At 39.1% G+C, this 19,040-nt stretch overlaps 1 protein-coding gene across 1 annotated transcript in view; it reads left to right on the top strand.

Moving 5' to 3' along the window:
- The window catches only part of SLC12A8 (solute carrier family 12 member 8), a 1,470,733-nt gene extending 1,452,817 nt beyond the window's left edge, over positions 1–17,916 (top strand). The window contains exon 13 of the mRNA XM_044075012.1: positions 17,662–17,916. Coding sequence (XP_043930947.1) covers positions 17,662–17,827 — 166 coding nt within the window. The 3' untranslated portion in view covers positions 17,828–17,916. The remainder of the gene's footprint in view (positions 1–17,661) is intronic.
- Positions 17,917–19,040: the final 1,124 nt, after the last annotated feature.

Here is a 19,040-nt window from a genome sequence, read left to right as displayed (position 1 = left end):
TCCTGCCCCCTGACAGGCAACTGACTGTAACTCTGTCTTTATCCAACCTGGTGAGGGGAGCATCAGTATGTTTCACGATGGAGTCTCCTGTGACAATGATGTTTGAGTGTGTGGTGTTTCACCCTAGGGTCTTGCTTGTGGAGACACTGTGATGTGCATTTTTATGTTTAGTTGTTGCTGTTGACTTAGTTTTGTTTGCATGTGGTGGCACATAGGTGAATCCTAGAGGAATAAAGAATGATAGGACATTCTAGACTTCTCCCTAGCAAATGGCTTGATGGTGGCCAACACATGATTCACCTAAAGAGACAGTCACAAGAAGACATAAGAGTGATCAAGATACATTGAAGATGGTCTTCTTTCTATTAGGGAAAAGGCATTGGAGTAGAATCAGATATTGCTAAGTCATTCCCAGTAAAATAGTTAGTCCATAGCATAAACTATTGAACACAATTAGCTGCAAGCAGTGGTCCTAGTACTGCTTGATTTGTTACAAATCAGCAAAACTGTTAGTAACACAAATACAAAGGACCTTAGTGCATCATCATCAACCCCCTTTTTTCCCATTTTCTACACGTAGTTGGGGTGTCATGTTAACTGTCACCAAAGACCAGTTGGCATAATGGTCAAGGTCTTCACCTCCCATGCACCTTAATGCATGTTTAAGTATAAATGAACAAGCTCTTGCTTTCTGTATAACAGAGTACATTTCACACCATCTTGCAATCTAACACAGATGAATGGATAGGAAACTGCAGATTTACCCCAGGCCTAGCCACCCTTCCCTTAAGGACAGAGGGAGTAACTAAATGGATGTACCAGTAGGACTGCTGAGGGTGGCATTCAAAATGTTTGTCTGAGATTGGTACAGCTCTGCCTGCTTTTAATAAAGTTTAGTGAACCAATATCTTACCTTGCTATTGATGCCAACAGAATGGTCTTTTAGATGTTGTTTTACATAAAACATTTAACATAGTGTTCATAATTCATTTAATGATCCATATCAACTAGTGTTCATAATTCATTTAATGTTCCATATCAATCTTTGAGCCAAATCCAAAAACCAGCTCAGAACATTATCATTCCCTGGCACCGTTGACAGTAAATGTATCGAGGTTGCATGCTTTTACAAGTCAGGGTTGCCACAAGCTGCATATTCAATACAAAAAACAGAGACCTCAGATGGTTTAAATGGCCACAGCCATGTGTTCATTGCCATTTACTCAAATAGAAACCAATTATTATGAGATGTGCTCAAGGCAGGAATATCAGGGAGGCCATTTTATTTCTTTCATAGCATTCCCCTAAACCTACATGACAACAGACAGCACGTCAATATCCAGCCCTTCTGATTCAACATACCCACATCATAACAGCTTTTTCATTTCACAATTCATCACAATTCCTCTGGGGCTGCCTTACAATCTGCCAAGGAGCCATTGCTGGGCTGGTAAGTCCCCTGGCAACAATACCTTGGGGCTGTCTGGTGTGTGGAAGGTCCAGCTGAAGAGTCCTGTGACCACCCCCCCCCCGCTTACCTTGGCCTCACTTACCTTTCCTGTCTTCCGCTTACATGACTGTGACAATCTAGCCTAACCTGTCTGTCTTACCCGGAGGAGAAGGCGAAAACCTGAAAAACCCAGTGGACAAAAACAGGGAATTCCTTCACGACCCCTAGTGCGATCATCTTTGTACGTCACCAGGTTCCCTAAGTACCTTACCTGGTCCTAAACTAACTGACAAGTACACCCCTGCTTTTACGAGGGGGTGGGTAGGGTGGGACAAGCTGCCAAGGTAAGTTGAAAAGACTGATTTGCTTTGTTCCCAGCTTTTTCATCCCTTCCCCTGGACAGCCCAGCCCACCTCAGCCCTCCTACCTATCCTGACCATACCTGTTCTTCAACCCCCCCCAACTGAAACTTGAATCCAAGCTGACCTGCCTCAGACAAATGATGGCTTGCTGTGATTGTCTTGCCAGCGTTGTTAGCTTAGTAGACTAGTAACAACCTATGAACCTATATATTTTAAACTTTCAGTTGTGTGGTATATTAGCATTGAGTTTTCTTTAATTTGCAACACAGAATGAGAAACAATCTAGTTTTGCTGTATTCACTACTTGTCAGCAGTACCTTTATGTTGCTCATAATTTAATCCAATTAATTGTCTCCATGATAGGGTGGGAGGACCTTCTCCTGGCATTAAGTGGGCCCAATGCAATGAAACTAATCCCATATATGGAGTCTGAGAATTTGAAGCCTTATTGAAGTTGAGGGACCTGAGTTGATAGCTTTGAATGGAGGTCACTAGCCAGTTCTCGATGAACATTTACATAATAAAAGCATTTTGAAGATGAGGCCTCTGCATTTAAAGTAAATGACTGTATTTAATTGTGTATTAGTATCTATCAAATAACATTTTATAGGTAAAATCTTCAGTGTGATTCAGTGTTACTCTTGTTGTGCCCAGTTAGCGTGAATTTCCTAAGGACAAGTCACACCTACTCAATCTGGTCAAATTTTTAGACAAGGTCATAGAAGCTTTCGATGAAGACCAGGCTGTCCATGCTACCTATCTCAGCTTTTGTAAAGCCGTTGACACCATTGCCTGTAGATATCATAAGCAAACTCTAAAGTCTTCACATTAACCATTCTCTGTGGAAACAATCTACCAACCCTTCAAGTACACTGTCTACCAACAACTTCCCAACAACTAGCACATTCCATTCATACAATACCTTACTTGAACACAGTAGCACAGACCTCCATTTTACCTCCATGCAAGTTTCTTACTAAAGAAAAATGCAGTAAAACTCCCTAAAATAATATACAGGCTTACACCCATCCATTTTGGTGTACTCATCAGAATCAGAATTGAAACCAACCCTGGCACACTCTGCTATCTTTTGTATTAATGAATGCGCAAAGTTTTCATAAATAACTAGACTCTGCTGATGCTGTCCATAGACTGCGTGACTTTGACATATTAGCTGTTACCTAGCCCTGGATCGAAAACAACAGCCCTCACTTACATCATTTTTCCCATATTATAATTAATTTCCACATGTTAGATCTGGCCCAAGAAATGCTGGTGGAACCTCCTGACTCTTTAAAACACATTTTAACATCCAACTCCTATCCCAAGATAACACACTGTTTCCCACTGCCCAGTCCTAAAAATTACCACAAAAACCAAAATCAAACAAAAATAAATGCACGTCAGTGGTATAGACCCTCCTTCTTCCATACCTAGTAAAGTCCAAATGCTAATTCATGAAATTACATCCCATGACTGCCAACATCATACCCGCCACTGTCACTCCTTAAAAACAACTCTCCTGGTTAGAACTCCCACAACTTCTGTCCTATAACCAATTAATCTTGGCACACAAACTAGTATATCAACCTGAAAAAATCCTGCCCTTTTAAATATTCTCCTGCCTCACAGCACAAACTGAAGTATTTGCTCAACAAATAAATCTCTACTACAAGTGTCCAAATCCACTAATATGGCAGGGGACTCACTATTTTCTCATCATGTAGCAACAAGGTGGAATTCACTACCTCACAGCATCAGAACCAACAACAATACCAACCAATTCAAAAAGATTCTTAAAAATTATCTTAATGACACCTGGCTTTGTTCCTGCACTACTCCACGCTAACTAGTTTTAATAGTTCTGGTCACACTTTTCCTTCTTCCCTGACCACCTCATAATCTATGTTTTATCTCATGTCTAGATCATCTCTAGCCTCATCCTTTTCTATGCAGTTTCCCCTACAAACCCTTCCTCAGCTTACTTTGAGAAACAGTAATGTCTACACCATAATAAGGAGTTATATCAGATGTTTGTTTAGCTATAATAGCATAGAATGTCATTTCTGGTGTACTGTATGCCTTGCATATTTTTTGTATAATTTCTTGTACAAATTTTGTATAATATTTATATGTGGAGCTTTTCTCCCTGGGCCTCCACTGAAAATGGGTCTTATCAAAGTTGGGCTTTTTCGGTAAACAAATGTAAAATAAATAAATAAATGTAGGGAACAAAAGCAATAACATCCTCTTAGGTGATTTCAGCTTAAGTAAGCTTCACTCCATCCAGCACAACATCCAAAAATGCTGTTTAATGTCAATGGTAATTAACGTCTGTAGCAGCCCACATGACCTAACAGTCGTTCTTTTATAGAATGAATCGTCACTGACAACCCCAGCCCAATATCAAACATCATTAGTTACCCTCCTTCTTTTAGTGACTATTGCATAAACTTCACAATATATATAACCATAACCAAAAAAATCCCCCAAATTTATCTCATTGAGCCCTAAGACAGACTCAAGCATCAGATTACTTAAAGAAGTGCTCTCCAACACAGACTAGTCTTTCACATTAAACCTAAACAACCCTAACCCTTGCCATAGAAGCTATCATCAGTAGATACAGATCCCTTCAGAACACATTATTTTCTATAATTGCTCAATGCTACAAACCAAAAATACATTATTGGCTAACTCCTAAACTGAAATTCCTTTAAAAATTTAGAGATGACACATGGCAGGCTTAGGAAAAAAAACACTCATCCTTTCATGAAAGGCTTCAATATGTCCAGCTCAGAAATCTCATAAAACAAACAATATGATAACACAAAAGCCAAGATATAAAATATTTCAGAAATCCTTGGCTAAGTCAACAAAACAGTTTTGAAAAGAAGTGAGTCAGCTCATAGAAAGGGATATTCAAAAGACCCACCAAAAGCCGCACTTGCATTTTCTCCCTCTGACTTCCAAGCTACCCATCCTCTCAAGCACTCATACTGAACTCTCATGCTCCACAGAATCATCTCTCTACATCCCTCAGTTTGAAAACTAAAGACTTAGAATATCTTCTGCAACAAATAAAGACTGATGGCCCACCAGATGCAGATGGCCTCTACCATTGGTTCCCATACTGCTGCAGGGGCCGCCATGCAACACAACCTTGGCCTCTGCCTAATGCAAAATAACTTGTCGAATATATGGAAAATAACTATTATCACCCAATCCTAAAACAATCTAATTGCATCAAAACTTTCCAATAAAGACCAGTCTCTATCCTCACTCTAGGCAAATTACTTGAAAAAAATTATCTATGTTCAGCTCACTCAAAATACAGTGCTACCTACAATCCTCACTCTCGTAAACAACACAAGTTCTGGTCCAGTCATAGCACACTTACAACCCTATGGATCATAACTAGTGAAGTTCTGCAACATGTGAACAGAGGCCAACTCACTGGCACCATCATTAGCGACTTTATAAAAGCCTCCAACATCATTGACCACAACATCCTCCTCCATGACATACAGCAAATAGGAAAAAGTCCTTATTTCGTACCTTGGTTTCAAAACCTCTTTATGAAGCACAACTTTTCTGTCACATTTCAGACGTCAATTTCCCAAGCAGTCACCCTTCAAAAGGGAGCCATAATTGCTCCCCTACAATTCTTCATCTAAATAAATTTCCTCTTGACCTACCTCATCATCCCCTTTTTCTCTATAGATGGTATGGTACTGTTTCACACAAAGAACTCATTACCCAGTCTCCGGTTAGCAGACCTGACTTCTGATGTGTTTTCTCGTGTTACAACATTCAGTCTTCTTGGGTAGGAGTCTGTCAGCATGGCACATCTTGATGTGGCATTATTTGCCCACTCTTCATTGCAAAAGTGCTCCAAATCCGTCAGATTGCGAGGGCATCTCTTGTGCACAGCCCTCTTCAGGTCACCCCACAGATTTTCTATTGGAGTTAGGTCTGGGCTCTGATTGGGCCATTCTAAAACGTTAATCTTCTTTTGGTGAAGCCATTGTTTTGTTGATTTGGATGTATGCTTGGGGTCATTGTCATGTTGAAAGGTGAAATTCCTCTTCATCTTCAGCTTTCTTGCAGATGCCTGAAGGTTTTGGGCCAAAAGTGACTGGTATTTGGAACTGTTTATAATTGCCTCCACCTTGACTAAAGCCTCAGTTCCAGATAAAGAAAAGCAACCCCAAAACATGATACTGCCACCACCATGCTTCAAAATGGGGATGGTGTTCTTTTGGTGATGCAAATTGTTGTTTATGTGCCAAACATACTTTTTGAAATTGTGGTCAGAAAGTTCAACTTTGGTCTCATCAGAACATAACACATTTTCCCACATGCTTTTGCGAGACTTGATGTATTGTTTTGCAAATTTTAGCTGGGCCTGGATGTTTTTATGTGTAAGAAAAGGCTCTTGCAAACCTTACCCCATAGCCCAGACATATGGAGAATATGGGAGATTGTTGTCACATGTAGAACAAAACCAGTACTTGCCAGAAATTCCTGCAGCTCCTTCAGTGTTGCTTTAGGTCTCTTGGCAGCCTCCCTGACCAGTTTTGTCTTGTCTTTTCATCAATTTTGGAGGGATGTTCAGTTCTTTGCAACTTCACTGTTGTCCCATATTTTCTCCACTTTTTGATGACTGTCTTCACTGTGTTCCATGGTATATCCAATGCTGTGGAATTTTTTTTGTACCCTTCTCCTGACTGATACCTTTCAACAATGAGATCCCTTTGATGCTTTGTAAGCTGTCTGCGAACCATGGCTTTTGCTGTAGCAGGCAACTGAGTAAATGCCACAAAAATCCTACTAGGACAGATTAACTTTATTTGGGGTTAATCAGTGTCTCTTTAATTGATGGCAGGTGTGTACCCAAGAAGGCTGAATGCTGTAATTAAATCGAAAGGTGCTTCAACAACATATTAGTTTGAGTGTGCACACTTATGCAACCAGCTTATTGTACGTTTTTTATTTTTTATATTTTCCCCTAACAGGTTTGTTTTTCAATTAAATTAGAGGTTATAGGTCACACACACTTATTTTAAAGATTAAGGAGTATGGCTCACATTTAAACAGGATGTCTCACAAGTTTCTAATGGCTCACTTTTAAACAGGACATCTCACATGTTTCTAATGGCTAACTTTTAAACAGGACATCTCACATGTTTCTAACGGCTCACTTTTAAACAAGACATCTCACATGTTTCTAATGGCTCACTTTTGAACAGGAGATCTCACATGTTTTGAAAGATCAGAAAATATTAACATGTTTCTAAACCCAAGAGCCATGAAACAGAAAATATATGAATTATGCTTATTATAAATATTTATAAGGGTAATTTTATAACTTCTATGTGTCAACACAGAAGTTATACAGTAACTTTACTAAATAATGCAAGTTACAGGGACTTAGAGAACTAAAAAGATAAACGATGGACCAATTATTTGACATCTTTATCAACTGCTTGTCAGATAAATGTATCCATCAAGACTGGTGTGAAGGTATAGTTAACAATCGTATACAAAGACAGAGTTGCAATACATGTATACACACTAACAAATCACAGAACTGTTAGTATAATGTCTGATATTAACAGACTTATGGAGGCCTTAATTGGCTATGTAAGGAGCTCAGAAAGTAGCTACAAGAAGATCCTGACCCTTTTAATGATTTTTGTACAGTGTCCTTGCCAATGGTCTACAAAGATCAGTAGCAGTCTATAATATACTGTACAGTTTATTGGTCGTGTAAGTGCTGCCCTAAAAGGATAGAATATATCTGTGTTTAAAGGTGTTTTTGGTAGTATAAAACATGGAACTCTGTTAAGATAACTCTGTTGTTCTTCAGCCAGCAGTATGTTGTATTTTTAGAGTTTTTAAGAGTAGTGACTGTGTTGCTATAGAACATTCTGGTTCAGAGGGTCCCACGGGGCTTCATATCTGATCATTATCTGTTTTATTTTTAAACATGTAACTTTGTTATTATAGACACTTTTTACACAATGGTCATACAGCTGACATCAAAGTGAAAAAGAAAAATATTACCATAACTGATATTAGCAAAACGAGTTTATCAAAGCAGAGGTGAACAGATGGAAAAAAAAAAAAAACTTCCACCTGAAATAAAGGAATCTATTTCTTTAAACAGTTTTAAAATACTGAAAAAAAAACATATGGACCGGGTAAAACATGATATACGGTAGAGAAAGGACATATATAACCCCTTTCTGAATATCCTTGGAAGTATGCCAACATTGTACTTTTGCATGTGTATAAATCATATAAAAGTATAGTTGCTCATAATTCTGCATTTGCAAAAATAAAATTGAGTCAGGTTATTCTTTTGTTAGAACTTTTGTAAAGAGTATTCTGAAAAGTCATTTTGGCCACACTTGATTTGCACCACAGCAGGGCTAGCCAATCACTGGTGTAAAAAATCACAGCCAGAACTGTAGCTTTTGACAGAAGTACTGTTTGACCAAATGTTTATTTTAATGAAATGCTGCTGTAGCATTTACACAAATCAGTGGCTTAAATGCTTGATTTTGTGGTTTGGGTTAGGGTAAGGTTGAAATTTTACTTTGTGGGATTGCTTTCTAGATATTGCAGCTTTGCCTTTCTAGAAATACTGTGGATTTTTATTGTGCTTTGTACAGTTTTACTCAATGTGCCTTTCAATATGCAGACACACACTTTTTTAGTTTGCTTTCAAACAACTGCCCTGGAGAACAGTTTGGTTGTTCAGTTATAGAAATGTGAAGTACAGAGCATTTCTCCACCACTGTGAAATGTTTCTTCATTTGGGAATGCATAAATGTGTTTGACCACTGTGCATGACAGCAGAATTAACAGAATGTAGTTATTTTAGCAACATTTCTCAGTAAAGCATGTAGCTCACCTACCAACCCCATTGACCGTATTCTCAACAGAATGAGTTTATTTTACCATGTCACTCAAAAGTTAACATTTGTTTCACTCCCTGAAATAAAACAGGTATTGTTATACAGAACTGAAAGGAACAAGCTTAATTAAAAAAAAAGTTAATTTTGCCCCAAATTGACTTGAATTCTAAGAGATATTTCAGGAAGAAATGTATCCTAATAAATGTGAATGGAACTGCACAAGTGTTGTTATTTTAGTCTTCAAAACACATACTGGATGTCCAGTTCAGGTAACTTCTTTAGTTATGGCTTCATTCTGTCTGAGGGCTTTGCAAAACACAAAGCCTTTTGTTAAGGCATTATTCTATGCAGGTTTAAGTAGCAATGGCCAGTTGTGTAAATATGCTTTCATGGATACAGTGTACATTACTGTGAACATTGTATGTAGAATAATACTTATCTGTTTCTATTTGTGTCATAGATATAGTTACTGGAGAAATATTTTCTGCTTAACTGTTGTTTCTGCTTTTTGTCTTATTGTCAGAAGCTTTTCCCAAAGGGTCACAATTAGGCATGCAGTACAGTTATGGATACTGCCACACATAGCCTTTCAAATTAAAATTTGTTATGTAGGCCTCTGCAGCTGACATTAGGCGTACAACTAAATTGCATGAAAAATTAAGGGTCAACTTATATGAATAGAAGTGTTATAATTTTATTATTTCGAAAATATTTTTGTCTGAGAAACAAAGGTTTGCCAAATAATGATAGTTTTGGCAGTAAGACCAAGTGATGCTTCAGATTTTTGCCTCTAAATCCAGGAAAAGACTTGAAATTGCCTGTGACTGGAAAATAAAATCCCAGTTGGCTATTCACACGACTGAGTTTCTGATTACATTAAAATCTTCAGAATACTGTTGGGTCTTGGAAAGCTCACATTTAAAAATTCTTGCTTTTCCGAGAACAATGTTGTTCAAAGAGGGTTTGTCAGTTCCTTTTGACATTAATGCATATTGTGGCATTTAGAGTATTTAAATGAGTTAAGGAACATTATGGAAGTTTAAAATGAAGTTAGTTTAGAATGACACAAGAAATCTGCTTTAGAAAAAAAAGCATATAAGTATTTTGTGGCGCATTGCCTGATATATTTTTGATTATATTTAGGAAAATGTAACACATTCATCCATTTGTGGAAATGTATCTGAAAATAAAGATAGATTTGGAAAGAATGCATATGTTTACATATATGCACCAGCACACATGTATACACATGCACACACACACACATGGGTGTGTTTTTTTTTTTCCATACGTCCATTCACTTCCTAATATTCATTTTATCCTACTCAAGACTTGGGAGGGAATGCTGGAGCCTGTCCCAGTATTCAAAGGGTTGAAGGCAGAGAACAACTCATTAGTCCATTGCATTCCAGAATATTCTACACTGGAGACATCCCAGATGGGAATCAGACTGGAATTTATATCTAAAACAAATTTTTTGTCATTGGTATTTGAGATATATAATGGTTTTCCTCTGTTGTATATAGTAATGCTATTCCAGATGTCCAAATGAGACATTACAAAATGCTAAGGCATCTTATGTAACCTCTAACTCTCCTCCAGATAGACTTCATAATGAGTAAGATACTAAGTTAATTATCACTTTGTAGAAGAACAGCACATCTTTTATCACCTAAAGCATGACAATCTGTGAGCCAAAAATGCACTCATTCCTTAACTGGAATATACATTATTTCTCCTGACCCTACACTCTATTCTGTCCATCCATCTATAACCCCTTTTTCCTATTTATGCACATGGGGTCAGGGTGTGACTTCAACAGTGACAATCATCTTTAGAGGCAAGGTTTAAACTGCTGGGTGACTAGCCCTGCCACTGTAGTTCCACACCACACTCACACATACACTCACACCTATGGCCAATTTATAGTGTCCAGCCCACCTACTGCATTTCTTTGAAATGTGGGAGAAAAATGAAGCATCTGGAGAAAACCCATGTGAACACAGGGAGGACATGCAAACTAATAACATAAGGCAGCCTGTTTATAATCAAACCAGGAAACCTCTTGCTGTGAGGTGACACTGCTGTCTGCTGCACCACTGTGCTGCCTGTTGATGTAGTGAGTGACCCTACACTGTATTACCAATACCAAAAAGCTGCACTCGGTAGAAAATAAAATATGCTGTCTTGCAGTCTTATCAAGCCATTCTGCTTACCACTGTGACTTACTTTAAAGATTATACTGTTTCACAGTCCAAAGTAGAGCTTTTTTAATACTTAGTAACCTCTTATTCAAAATTCTGGTACTTGGCCATTGCCCCTAACTCAACACCAAGCTTCACACTGGAGATCCACATTAGAGGGCTACTCCTTACAAGACTTACTTTAAAGATTACACCGTCTCCCAATCCAAAGGTGAGCTTTATTAGTGCTTAGTAGCCTCTTATTCAAAATCCTGGTACTTGGCCATTGCCCCTAACTCCACACCAAGCTTTGCATGTGAGATCTTCATAAGAGGGCTACTCCTTACAAGACCTAGATTTAGTATCTCCACAGGGGAAAGAACCTTCATAGAGTTTGCTGTATGTACTTGGAACCAACTATCTGTTTCAGTAAAGTGTCTAGGAAAATCTGTTAAAATTCAAGACCAGGCTAAATGAGCACCTTAAGCAAGAATCTGAATGTGCATGTTTCAGGGACACAGGTAAAGGAACAAGGAACCACAAAACTGGCACAGCTAAAATATCTGTCTCCTCCTCTTCATATATCAAAATCCCAGTTTCGAACATTGTAAGTACTAATATGGGGTGAAATCCTGTAGTTTTTGGTGGAAAGAACTCTCATGCTGTAAATAATATATACTTTTCGAATATTAATCCTACCATTAATCAAAGCATGATGTCTGTAAGTCTAAACAACACCCAAACAACTGCTACCTCAAGACACCCCACAAGCAACACATAAACCACAAAAGCAGTGTGCAAAGCAGTCACAGCCCTTAAGGCCAAATACAACACCAAACATACTTGTCATAGGTGACTCCATAGTCAGACACACTGAGCTAGAATCCGCCACATACCACAAGCACTGGTCACCACCATGGCAAGTACAAATATGACACAGTCATTGTCCATGCTGGTGTGAGCGACCTGAGACGCACCTCCTGGACTACATGAAAAGAGACATAGAGGAAGCTCTTGATTATGCCCAGGCAGGTATGACCCTAACCCTGAGCAGTATCCTTCCTTCACCAAGAATGATGCCACAATATAGAGACAAGATGATCAGCTTTAACAATTGGCTTAATGTCTGGTGTCATTCAAAGGGGATCCAGTGTCTGTCTGCCTGGGATGACATGCTTGACAAGCCACGCTTGCATGAGCAAGGGACGAGCACCTGTCACCCTGGGATTCCGGATTGGCTAAGGCTCTTGCCACCCCATAGTGCCTTTTTAGGCAAGGCTCAAATTCTAAACCTACCACCCTAGAAAACAAAATGGGAAGAAACTGAGGGTAATGCTGCTCAATGCCAGAAGTCTAAATCTCAAAATGCACGCACCGGCCCTTCTCAGTATGGAGAACATCGATGTCTGTGCTGTAACTGAAACCTGGTTCAAGGCTCCTGAGAGCACCCCGCACTATTAGGTTTTACCTCATATCATGCGTGCCCCAAAACCCGGACCACACCACAAAAGGAGGGTGTATCCATATTCCTAAAGGATACGCACACACCTCCAGGTTGGTGGCAACGCATAAGCTCGGAAACCATCCAGGTGCAACTAACCATAGGCAAAACTGCTCTACAAATTGTAGCATGCTACAGGCCACCCTCTCAAACTCAGGAACCCCACACAGCCTTCCTGAAGACACTGGAGGGTATAAATGTATCTCCAAACACCATCATATTGGGTGACTTCAACTACCCGAATATAGACTGGGAACATTACTCAAGCCCTAACTTTCTAGCCTTGGTTCCTGGAGTTCATTAATTCAAATGCCATGGAACAGCTAGTCACTGTTCCCACGAGAGGAGAAAATATACTAGATCTCATTGTCACAAACATGGGGACAAAATGCTCCACACCGGTGTTATATCCCTCATTGGTGAGATCTGATCATAAACTAATCTCACTGGAAATCCACATCCTGCCCCCACCCCAAGCAAAAATGACCATAGTGAAGAACTTCTCTAAAGCAAACTTCACACTACTCAAGACTGGTGTGGTATCCTTCAAGGCCCCTGAGCCAGAGGAAACCACAACCCAAGCCTCGGCCCTTACAAATGCCTTCTATGAACACCTCCAGGACTGCATGGATCAGGCAATCCCAAATAAAACCAAGACTCTTTCCACAAAGGGCAAACGTCCAGTCTGGTGGACCCCAGCCATTAACAAACTTTACAATAAGAGGAGAAAGCTATTACATGATAGAACAAAATCCATAAAAGGAAGTCACCCTGATCATTATTAGTAAAAAATACGAGCACTCATAAAATCAACTAAAGCCAATTTTGAGAGAAAAATTGCCATGGATTCAAAGGACAATCATAAGGCCTTTTTCAGCTATGTTAGGAACCTGGGTGGAAACTCCCAGATATGCTCAGAATTAGTCCAAAATGATACAAAAATCACTGAACCCACAGACATTGCCAACATACTGGCAGACAGGTTCAGTGCAAACTTCACCCTCTCCCCTAAAGGAGAGATAACTATCCCAGCCGTGTATCCTCCCGGACATCTCAAATGCGCAGGTGAAAGCTGCTCTCTAAAGCTAAAAACACAGCATCAATGGGACCGGATGGTGTCCCCAGCTGTGTGCTACACGAGCTAAATGAGGAATTAAACCCGCACATAAGGCAGCTGTTTAATCTCAGCCTTACCACAGGATACGTGCCCAAGGAGTGGCGTACGGCAACTGTGGTCCCACTCCTCAAAGGGTGCCTCCTCATGACCCTGGTAATTACCACCCCATAAGCAACAAGTCTAGTCTGCAAAGCTATGGAGAGGATCATAATGGAGCTCATAAACAAAGATATAGGGGACTTGCAGACATTGGACCCGACCCAGTTTGGCTTTGTCAAGGGAAGATCATGCCTTTTGAACTTGGTTGACTTCTTTGAAACAGTCACCAAGGCCATTGATGAGGGAAAGGCAGTCCATACAGCCTACCTTGACCTTGCAAAGGCTTTCGACACAATACCCCACTCGGGTATTGTAGAAAAACTACAGCTTAAATGTAAACCCATATGTCACAAGATGGGTTGCAAACTGGCTTAAGGACAGAACCCACAGGGTTAGAGTTGCTGGCGCTGTGTCAGACTCCAAGCGGTCACAAGTGGTGTCCCACAGGGCTCGGGTCTGGGCTATTGTTTGGCATCTACTTCTCAGAAGTACAGGCCAACATGGGAGGACTTTGGCTGACAAAGTTTGCAGGCGACTGCAAACTGGGCGCCTAGTGGAAAGTGCATCGACACGGATATCCTTCAGAAGGGACTCACGGAAACAGATAGCTGGTGCCAGAGCCATGGCCTGAAGTTAAGCGCCAAAAATGTATAGTCATACCCTTGGGAAAAACAAGGTAACCCCAAGCTACCATATAGGTGGCAATCCACTAAGCACAGAAGCGGTTATCAGGGACCTGGGGACCCAGGTTGACAGTGGCCTTTCTTTTGACACTCACATTGCTAAAGTGGCTAGAAAGACCTTCTACATTGCCCACCTGATCATGAAGGGATTCACATCCAGATCTAGTGAGGTCATTGTTCCCCTGTACTCTTCACTTATCAGACCAATGATCGAGTACAATGCCCCATTGGGGATGTATCTCACCCGACATCTGCAGCAATTGGAGAGACCCCAAAAGTTCCTCACCAAAAGGATAAAGGGACTCCAAAATCTGTCATATGCTGCCAGATTGAAGAAACTCCAGCTCTATTCAGTCGCATACCGTCTGCTCAGAGGTGACATGTGCCTGACATACAAGGCCATGTCCAACCGGAATTAATGGACATGCTCCACCTCAAAAATCCAAATCCACCAAAACCACTAGAGCAAGCGACTTAAACCTTAGCACGGATATAAATAGGACGTGCTGGAGGGATAGATTTATCACTCAGAGACTCCCTATGCTGTGGAATAAAATCCCGGTCCATGTGAGGCAGAGCACCTCGCTGACTCTGTTCAAGAGAAATCTAGACCTGTGGATGGGAGATCGTAGGTTTACCCCAGGAATCAACTCTGTGTCACTGCTGGACAGAGGCACAACAAACTAATGGGCACAGTATTTTTTCATATAAGGGGTGGCGTAAGCCACAATAATTTGGGCTAGGCTTATAAATGCCTTAGGGCAGATAGCCTAGTATAAACCTATGAACCTATGAACCTATGAACTTCTAAAATATATGTTTGATGCCATTTATGTTTACTGCCTGCTGGGTGCCCAAGTCATGGCTGAAAGGAATCAATGAACCAGCCTGCCTACCCAGTTATCAAATTGCAAACAACAAATAAGTACATACATACATGTTTTCAGACTCAGTTTGGTGCTTAACTCTTCATGTTTTATTAATAGTGAATATTAGAAGCAGAATGAATTGCCAAGCTATTAGAAATTTGAAACAACTGCAGTAAAAAATAAGCACCTTCTAAAGACAAGGTGGTTTTAGTATACTTTTACAAAATTTGTATAAAATCATTGCTTGAAGATGTAGGCCCGGATTCTAAAACATTTTGTGCACTGTTACAGAAGGCCTCTGTTATCCTGTAACACTACCCATATGTAAAACTCAGCTCCATTCTCTTGTACAAGTCCCACCAAGGGGTGGATTATACCTAGGTATACCTGATGCTCTGCCAGCACATTAAGCTTAGGTAATAACTACTATGCCAGGAGCAAATGATATCCATGTTGTCTGTATAATAGAGCTTTTCTCCCTGGGCCTTCGCTGAAAAAGTGCACTGCTCAATCAGACTTTCCTGGTAAACAAATCCCAATAAACAGATAAAAATAAGTAAATTATCTAATTTTGGGAAGCCAGATGTCCCCACAGCTCCACCAAAACACTGCATGCATAGCAAAGACATTTATGTAATGCGTGCAGTTACAGCTGTAAATACAGTGGTGGCATGAAAAGAGGCTTTTTATTGAAGCACAATTCAAACTTACAAAAACAAAAGATATCTTGAGCTGTATCCTGTGTACAAAGGGGACAGCTTGCGCTCAACATTACATTTCATGTAGAAGGACCTTGTCTAGTTTCTCCAGACTCCTGTTGTGAGACCAGTTCCATCTGTATGTTAGAACTGGTACTGCAGGCATTTGGGCAATCAGACATAAAGCATGCATTATTACTTCTGACCTACATGTGAAACTATTAGGGAGCAACTCTGTGTTACATAGAAGTTTTACCCTGGCATTCAACATCAGTCTCAAACTTCACAGTGTTGTGGCATAGTGTGCCCGATTCCCACTTTTGGAATGAGGAAAAAGGCTGCATGATTCCTCAATAGCTTATGCAGCTTGAGGAATCTCAGAGCCCTATTTTTGGAACTAGACATGGAGATAGTGTATTACCTCAAGTATAATTTCTTTTGAAATTCATTGGATATTATTTCTAATGAATACCTTGTATCTTATGTATAATATTAACTTCTATTAAGTATGATGTTTACAAAACATTTTAGTAGCTATCACCCCAACTAAAATATTAGTTTTTTTATGGATAATATGTTTAGAACTTCACAAAAAATAATATATTTATCCAGACAGCATTTCAAGGAGTTTTTGAAGTTATGTCTGATGATGATATATGCCTCTTGTAACTATAGTACTGTAATCTGAACTATTGGAAAGATTTTGGGTCTTTTCATGATTATTCAACAAATGCAAGTCACTTTTCCCCTATCTGTTTACAATATGTAGTTGTGGATGGCTTAGTTTTGAAAGTAATAATATTTACAGGTATGATTGGCTTGCTGATGATTGTTGACTCGTTGCTGCATTCCTTTAGCTGAGCATTTAGAAGTGAATGCCTTTATGTAGTGTTTGAGGGGATTTTCATTCTTCATCGGATCACTTGTGTCAAAAGATTTGAATGGTCCTGTGAGAAATTCATTTGTAAGAATGAATGGAAAAAAAGTATTTTGGTATTGGTTTTGAAGTCTGAAAAATATGTTAGCATTATCTATTTGTGTTTGGAAATGTGTACATTATAATATTAATCCATATGATGACATTTAAAGAGGAAGGTGGAAAAAAAACAAGAATACTCAACTCAGCACAGTGTTTGTTATATTACTTTTATCACAAAAGCACTTTATAAAGCAGATGAAATTCAGACAAGCACATGTTAAAAGTAAGGAAACAAAGTAAGCTTCAGTAACTATATCCATTCATAATAAATCATAATAGAAACATTTAAACTGTGACATTTTTAGTGCCAACCTAACTTGTATTTTCTTGAACAAGGAGCAGCACTGTTGGAGATGCACAAATGTTAAAACTTTGCTGCATTTTGTTAAAGCTTAAACTTATATTCATTAGTTTTATTTTAATAATAAATATGGCCTAGAGTGTATGGTTGTGTAGATACAACACTTGCATAACTGTTAATAACATTGCTGCACTCGGAACCTTTTGCCAGTTTAATTCATAAACCAGGTGAATAAAAACTAGTGTATTTGTCTTTCATGATAATTCTTTCTTAAAGTGTTTGTTTTTGTAGCTATTTTCCTTAGTATTAGAGTGCATTCCTCTTTTTCAAAAGACTGCTTTAATTTTGTCTTGGATTGTAGGTGGTACATATATATAAGGAGGGCATAACACACTGGATGCTTTTTGTTTGTTGCAGTAAATAGGGCTTGATCTGCTAATAATAATTGTACAACAATGATGTATTCAGGAGTCCTTCATTTCTCATCTTTTAGGAGAGGGCCTTCTCCCCAGGAGCAGATTGTTGTGACACCCTCCTTTGCAACAGTTGGCATGGAGACCACTCAGCTCACAGAAGAGAATGCAGATTTTGCCTCCAGAGACCGTTATCACCATTCCTCCGTTATAACCAGAGAGGAGTTTCTGAATCATATAAAGTAACAAACAATTATCCCTATTGTTGCCTGCATTCCTACAAATAACTGCCAAGCCCAAGTTTTTTCAAGAAATAAAAACTGAACAGTAAACTAGCTGCTGTTTATTTATTTATTTTTTTAAATACATGTTGAAGTTATGTCTGAAAACAAAATAAGTAGTAACATTATTTGACAGCTGCACTGAGAAAATATTTTGAAGTCCTCTTCATACTTCAGAAAAAGGAAACAATACACTGATATATTGCAAGCATTATGAAATATGAAAAGTGGCAAGAAATATAGCTCTATAAAGTATTCTTGCTTTATGTAATCCATCATCTAACATGTACTGATTGTGTCTATCAAAAAGTAAAAAGTGGTCAGTGTTTATATTTCCTCACCAATGGACAGTAATGAATTTTTCTATATATCTGTGGACCAGGCAGAATGTAAATCCATCATAAGCCGTGCCTTTTTGTCTTAGACACACAGAGTGATGTTTTGCCTGAAACAAAATTCTGCTGAAATCTGTAAATTGTTTATAATTGTTAAAACATAGCTGGGTATTCAAGGCATTTGTAGCACTGAATTATCTTTTAGAACACAGAACAGACAAATCATTAAGGACTGAAGTCTTCTTCTTCTTCTTCTTCTTCTTTCGGCTTTTCCCGGTTAGGGGTCGCCACAGCGGATCACCTGTCCGCTCATGATTGACAGTGGAGTTTTGCAGTGTCGAGTTTGTAATAAGAAATAAAGCCATGATGTGCTTAGTTTGCCCAGTGGCTGAGGAATGAATGCATCAAAGGCAAATTAGTGATTATTCTTTTTTTTTCTGCATTTGTTGCTCACAAAACACTCATGCAGTTTACAGAATCCACATTAGTATGTTTGTATGACTGTACTTTCTAGTTTTCTCATTTGCATCATTGCAAAAGACTGAACTCTGCCATCACAATATTGGGCAATATAACAATGTATTTCATGCCTCTGAGCTTTCCCGTAAGTCAGCCCATTGATACAAGCAGGGCACCATGGATAAACAGATCATAACCTTATACTTTAATACTGTTCTGTGTTCCATAGCAGGTTCAACATATTGGAAATCATAGGAGAAGCACAGAGATGGAGGAGGCAGCAGCTATATTCCAATTTGAAGCTGAAGGATTTACATTTGCTTCAGTTAGCTACCAGCAGTTAGAAGTCAGATTCTGGAAAAGACAAGAGTATAAGAAAACAAT

Source organism: Protopterus annectens, chromosome 6.part0 (assembly GCF_019279795.1).
Source record: "Protopterus annectens isolate FY-2018-M chromosome 6.part0, PAN1.0, whole genome shotgun sequence".
In the NCBI taxonomy this organism is placed as follows: Eukaryota; Metazoa; Chordata; order Ceratodontiformes; family Protopteridae; genus Protopterus; species Protopterus annectens.
Note: the sequence above shows the minus strand (reverse complement) of the source record. Positions and strands in the feature narration are given on the sequence as shown.